The following is a 6641-nucleotide window of genomic DNA, read 5'->3' as shown; positions in this document are numbered from 1 at the left end:
TGATTTATCTGTTCACTCATAATTCTTTCCTTCATTCAACTGCCGTGTATTAAGTGCCTACTCTGTACCAGACACTGGACTGGGACTGAGTATACAAGGTGTACTTGAGCACAGGCAAAGGAAGACATCACAAAGCAAGTCCAAAGAAAGGAGACAAGCTGGCTGGGCTGGTGTACAGGAGGGAGTGGAAGGGAGGACAGGAAGGGAGGAGAGGAGAGAGGTGGCAAGGAAAGATGAGTCATAAAAATCAAAGAAGGAAGGGATGACTACCCTTCATGTTTCATTTTTCCCAACTTCCTCTAACTTCTAAATTATTGCCTGCTTTTAGGAAATTTTAAAGCCCCTGGGAAAAAAAAATTCTTAAAATAAACATATGCAGAAGTTAGTTGGCTCCTCTGGGTTCCTTGGGTGGAATATAACCTGACAGCCCGAATGGTGCAAAATAGATTGCCCCATGGACAAGAACCCTTCCCAGGTCCCAAGCCTGTGGGCCCTTATGTAATATCCCACCACTACCCTGCGCATCCCTTCACTCTCTAAGAACAGAAATGGAGCAGCTCAGTGTTTTGGAGGTTCATTTGTGTTGTATCGTGTGTTGGCACTTCATTCTTTTAGTTTCTTTTTAAGCCGTTTTGTTGAGATATTAACTCATGTACCATATGATTCAACCATTTAAAGTGAAAAGATTTTAAGTATATTCACAAAGTTGTACAACCATGACCACAATCAACTGTAGAACACTTTTGTTGCCCCAAAAAGAAACCTCATACCCATTGGCAGTAGTACTGTATTCTTTTTGTGGCTAAGTGCTATTCCCTCGCACAGATAGATCATATTTGATCTATCCATCCATTTATTGATGAACATCTGGATTGCTTCAACCTTTTGGCTATTGTGAATAGCGCTTCTATGGACATTTGTTTGCAAGTTTCCTGCTTCCCAGGAGGCAGATTGGCAGTTGCCAGGGACTTGAGAAATGGGCAGGGGGAGAGACTGATTTACTAAGTTCAAGGCTTCCTTTCGAGGTGATGACAAATTTTCTGAAATATAATTTTGGGATTGCACAGCATCGTGAACCTACTTAATGCCACTGAATTGTGTACTTTAAAATAGTTAAAATAGTAAATGTCATGTTTTGTGTATTTGCCATAATAATGCTCCCTTTTTCTTCTGTCAGAAGTCTCATTTCCTTTGCTCCCACTATCTCTCGCTTGCCCAGGCAGCTTCCTCTTCTCCGCCTTTAGTAAGGTCTTTAGTAAAGTCTGTACTCTCAGCAGCACTTGGGTGTCACTTAAAACTGTAGACAGAAAGTGCCCAAAACAGCTTGTTCTAATAGGAGAATTTATCTGGATGACACATTCTGCAGAAAATCCCTGTGGACAGTCCAGTCATTCCCATTTCCATGTCTGAACGTCTTTCTTCACTTTAACTGCTGAAATCTTTCACAGTTTCTATTAAAATTGCTTCTTAAATATAAATAGCTGCAATCTCATTCCAATTCATTCCAATAATTTCAGGCTCCTTACATACACAAGCGCACTCGCGCGCACGCGCACACACATACACACACACACACACACATATACTGCACTTAGAGCCCCGCCTGCTCTCCTGTTTCTTACTTTGGGAAGAGAATATTATCTACAGGGCTCTGTGTGCTACAAGGCCCACATATCTCTTCCTTGGGATGAACAAAGAGGCAGAGGCCCGATTGGCAAGATTCCTAAGGATGAGAGATTTCTCACATGTGGCCAGCAGAGGTTGAAGGAAGAGGTCCAAGTTACCTTGGTCATCAGGAGCTGACAGTGCCTCATAGCTGGCACTGGGCTTGGGACTCCTCCCCACCCCACCTCTATCTCCAGTTTTCTTGAGAAGAGTGACAGCAAAGGTAATCTGTTAGCTCCCTATTTCTCAGTGTTTGCCTTTTTCTGCTGACTGGGCGAGACTTCTTTAGTTTCTGAAGAAGTTTTGTGGTTGTTTTTCTTAGTCACAGCAGGCAAGGACTGTGCCTAATAATTAGAACAAACTAGTGATAAGAATTGCAGAAGGGTCTTTAGGAACTCAACATTAATGAGTAGATAGATGATTCTTAACTGCCTGCTACACCCATATAGGTAAAATCATGTTAACATGATTTTAACCTCTATGGTGGGATTCCAAACAAAAATAAGTCTGGCCAGGCACGGTGGCTCAAGCCTATAATCTCAACACTTTGGGAGGCCAAGGTGGGAAGATTCCTTGAGTCCAGGAGTTTAAGACCAGCCTGGGCAACATAGTGAGACCCCATTTCTAAGAAAAAAATTAAAAATTAGCCAGATGTGCTGGCACACGCCTGTAGTCCTAGCTACTCAGAAAGCTGAGGTGGGAGGATCACTTGAGCTTGGGAGGTCCAGGCTGCAGTGAGCCACGATTGTGCCACTGCACTCTAGCTTGGGTAACAAAGCAAAACCTTGTCTCAAAAAAAAAAAAAAAAAAAAAAAAAAATCGACCAGGCACAGTGGCTCACGCCTGTAATCCCAGCACTTTGGGAGGCCGAGGACGGGAAAATCATGAGGTCAAGAGATCGAGATCATCCTGGCAAACACAGTGAAACCCTGTCTCTACTAAAAATACAAAAAATTAGCTGGGCATGGTGGCGGGCACCTGTAGTCCCAGCTAATCAGGAGGCTGAGGCAGGAGAATGGCGGGAATCTGGGAGGCGAAGCTTGCAATGAGCTGAGATTCTGCCACTGCACTCCAGCCTCCTGGTGACAGAGCAAGACTCTGTCTCAAAAAAAAAAATCTAAAACAGAAATCTGAGGTGCTAGCATTTGATGTTTGTGTGTCTGCAAGAGAGAGTAAAGGTGACTATTGCTTATAAATTTATAGATTACTTGGGTTGTTTTTATTAGTAGAAATTTTTATCTTTAGAAATAGACAATAAAGTATTTTGACATTTTAAATTTAGTGAGGGCCGGTTGCCGTGGTTCATACCTGTAATCCCGGCACTTTGGGAGGCCAAGGCGAGCAGATCACTTGAGGTCAGGAGTTTGAGACCAGCCTGGCCAACATGGTGAAACCCCATCTCTATTAAAAATACAAAAATTAGCCAGATGTGGCGGTGCGTGCCTGTAATCCCAGCTACTCCAGAGGCTGAGGTGAGAGGATAGCTCGAGCCTGAGAGACAGAGGTTGCAGTGAGCCAAGATTATGCAACTGCAATCCAGCCTGGACAACAGAGCACGATAACTAACTAACTAACTAACTAACTAAATAAATAAATAAATAAATAAATAAATTTAGTGAGGAGCAAATGTAAGCACCCAGAATCCTCAAAGCTGATTTATTTTTATCTAAGAACACACGATATGAATTTGCTTGGCTATTCACCTTAACTTTTGCAGTGAAAATTTCGATTTGCCTCCTATCTTATTACAAAATTCAGATACTGTCTTTGTTTTGTCTTTATTTCCTAAGAAATTATTTCTTCTGTTCTTAATAGAAGATTCCAAAGATATATCTACTGACTCAATTTTGACTTACAGACCCTTTTAGACAAGCTTGTTTTGTGTCACAAGAAGTTCTTTAGATTCTCAACTAGAAGCCAAATGAGTCACCATTTTGTCTTCTGCATCTTTCAAATAGAATTTGTTTTTGAAATAATAGCTTTATTGAGATATAATCCACATATTGTATAATTCATCTTTTAAAAATGTACAATGTAAAGGTATTTAGTATATTCATAGAGTTGTGCAATTGTCATCACAATCAATTTTGGAATTTTGGAATATTTCATCACCTTCAAAAGAAGTCTCATACCCATTAACAGTAACTCCTTACCTCCCTCTCCACCAGTTCCTGGCAACCACTAATCTAGTTTCTGTCTCCATGGATTTGTCTATTCTAGATATTTTTCATAAATAGAATCACAATGTTTGTTCTTTTAAGTCTGTCTTCTTTCACTTTTCACAATGTTTTCAAGGTTAATCCATGTTGTAGCATATATCATCACTTCATTCCCTTCTATGGCCAATGAATATGGCATTGCATGGATATACCACATTTTATTTATCCATTCATTAGTTGATGGACATTTGGGTCATTTCTATCATTTAGTTATTATGCAAAGTGCTACTTGAACATATGTGTACGAGTTCTTGTATGGATGTATGTTTTCATTTCTCTTGTGTTCACATAAACATTTTAACTTAATACAGACTAGATTTGAGTCTGAATGATTTGGGTGGGTGTGTCCATTCCTGGAAAGGAAGAGGAGAGGTAATCAAAAGAGAGAGATAACAGTAAGGAAATGGAACTTACTTCACGAATTTCCCAATTTGCAAATCCCTCTAAAATAATACCATCTGATATCATAACATTATAAGATCACAATTTTACATATGAGCAACTGAGAACCCAGAAAAGGTAAATAACTTGCTCAACAATTTGTTGAAAACCAACTGGGCCAAGGGCCAATGGTTCCTGTTTTTTAGTAAACTTCCTTTTGCACCACCTGCATTGCATTAGTACACACTGATATCCAGGTGGTGTCTAATTAGAAAAATTTAAGTTGCCAAGGATCCTATTTAAAAAAAAAAAAAAAAAAGTTGAGAATTGGCTAGGATTTCCTTCATTTCACCAGGAACAGAAATAGCTCTGTTAATCAACACTAACTCTTATGGAGGTCTTAGTATGCACTATGTACTAAGCAGTGTTTTGCTTAAGCTACCATATTTAATTTTGAAAAGAACCCCATTTTACAAACGAAGGAACCAGATTTAAAAAAAAAAAAAAGTCACACAGCTTTAATACATGATGAAGAAACAAGTTGAAGCCAGAAGCATCAGACTCTATGAGATTTGGTTATGAAGTATTTTGTTGTGCTGATAGATAAAGATAAACATACTCTGTCCTCTGTCTCCTTCCTTTGTCCTCCCACTCCCACTGTTGTTTTCATAGGTTATAAGGCTGTTTTTTCTTTTTTTTTTTCTTGAGACAGAGTCTCACTCTGTCACCTGGACTGGAGTGTAGTGGCACGATCCCGGCTCACTGCAACCTCCGCTTCCTGGGTTCAAGCGATTCTCCTGCCTTGGCCTCCTGAGTAGCTGGGATTACAGGTGAGTGCCACTATGCCCAGCTAATTTTTTGTGTTTTTAGTAGAGACAGGATTTCACCATGTTGGCCAGGCAGGTCTCAAACTCTTGACCTCATGATTCGCCCACCTTGGCCTCCCAAAGTGCTAGAATTACAGGCGTGAGCCACCACACCCGGCCTATAGGTTATGAGTTTTAAACAACATACAAATCGGACATTTGTAACCTGGGAATGTTCATAAATTTGTAATTGTACTAAGCAAAAATATGAAATCATTCCATGTCTAAATAAAATCACATATATCCTCCAAAATTTTCGACAAAAGTGATATGTTCTTCATCTCAGGCCAAGATGACAAATACTTTTTGAACTCAAATGCAAACTCCAGGCAATTGTTAGTGGCTCCTAGAGTACTGTGTTGAAAATGATGCTAAAGCCTTGATCTAAATGATTCTAAAGACTGAATGTTTTTAAAAATTATCACATCAAGGCCACACACTGCCCCGCTGCCTGGTCCCACCGACTCGCAAGCCACCAACCCACAGATTGGCTCGGCTCTGGGCTGTGTCACGTCTGGTTCCCCCAGCCTTGCTGCTATAAAGAAAGTGCTTCAGCAGCTCTGGCTGGAGGCTGGACTCAACTGTATCAAAGTATCCCAGGGATCTTCCAACTTGAAACAATTCTGTCTGCAGAATGTTCCACATGACTTCCTGCTGACTGGGGTATCTTCGAGTTCAAATCTCTCCAGACTCCAGAACGTCTGTTCCTTTTTGTGGTCAAACGGACCTTTCAAAGGTTTCCCAGACCACTTCTCATGAACCAGTGAATACTCAAAAGAGAGCTAGAAATCTGAAGCCTGGACAAAAACTTATCCCTATAACATATGTGCCATAATATACAAACTTCTACCTTTTCAGTCCTTCACATCTACCTCTCCGAATTTTCATAAATTTCTGTTTCACAAGGGTAATTGTTTTATGTACACTGGCAGCAGCATACAACCAAATACATAGTATAAAAACAATTCTCACAATAAAGTGAGGGCAGCAATATTGGTTATGCGTATGTTCCTTTTTAATGTCATTTTTTTTTTCAAAGATATGACCACTTGCTTTTTCACTTTAAAAAATAGGATTCTGAGACAGGGCATGGTATAGCTCACCCTTGTAATCCCAGCATTTTGGGAGATCGAGGTTGGGGGGGATCGCTTGAGCTCAGGAGTTCGAGACCAGCCTGGGCAACATAGCAAAACCCCATCTCCACTAAAACAAATAAAAATTTAAAAAATGGTTTAGAAAGTTGGGTGTGGTAGTGCATGCCTGTAGTCCCTGTAGTCCTGGCTACTTGGGAGACGAAGACAGGAGAATCCCTTGAGCCTGAGAGATTGGGGCTGCAATGAGCTATGATCGTGCCACTGCACAATAATATTAAAATGTAAGATCCTGGGCTGGGCATAGTGACCTGTAACACCTGGAATACCAGCCACTCTGGAGGCTGAGGCTGGGAGATTGCTTGAGCCCAGCCTGGGCAACATAGTGAGACAGCATCTCTAAAAAAAACAAATAACAA

At 40.7% G+C, this 6641-nt stretch overlaps 1 protein-coding gene across 1 annotated transcript; it reads left to right on the top strand.

Moving 5' to 3' along the window:
* The first annotated feature begins 5536 nt into the window (after positions 1-5536).
* LOC126960679 (guanine nucleotide-binding protein G(I)/G(S)/G(O) subunit gamma-5-like) lies at positions 5537-5890 on the top strand. Its single transcript, XM_050800324.1, has one exon. It carries the CDS (start codon positions 5537-5539, stop codon positions 5888-5890), a length of 354 nt encoding a protein of 117 aa, XP_050656281.1.
* Positions 5891-6641: the final 751 nt, after the last annotated feature.

This window comes from Macaca thibetana, chromosome 8 (assembly GCF_024542745.1).
Source record: "Macaca thibetana thibetana isolate TM-01 chromosome 8, ASM2454274v1, whole genome shotgun sequence".
Classification (NCBI taxonomy): Eukaryota; Metazoa; Chordata; class Mammalia; order Primates; family Cercopithecidae; genus Macaca; species Macaca thibetana.
This window is presented reverse-complemented; position numbering and strand designations above follow the sequence as displayed.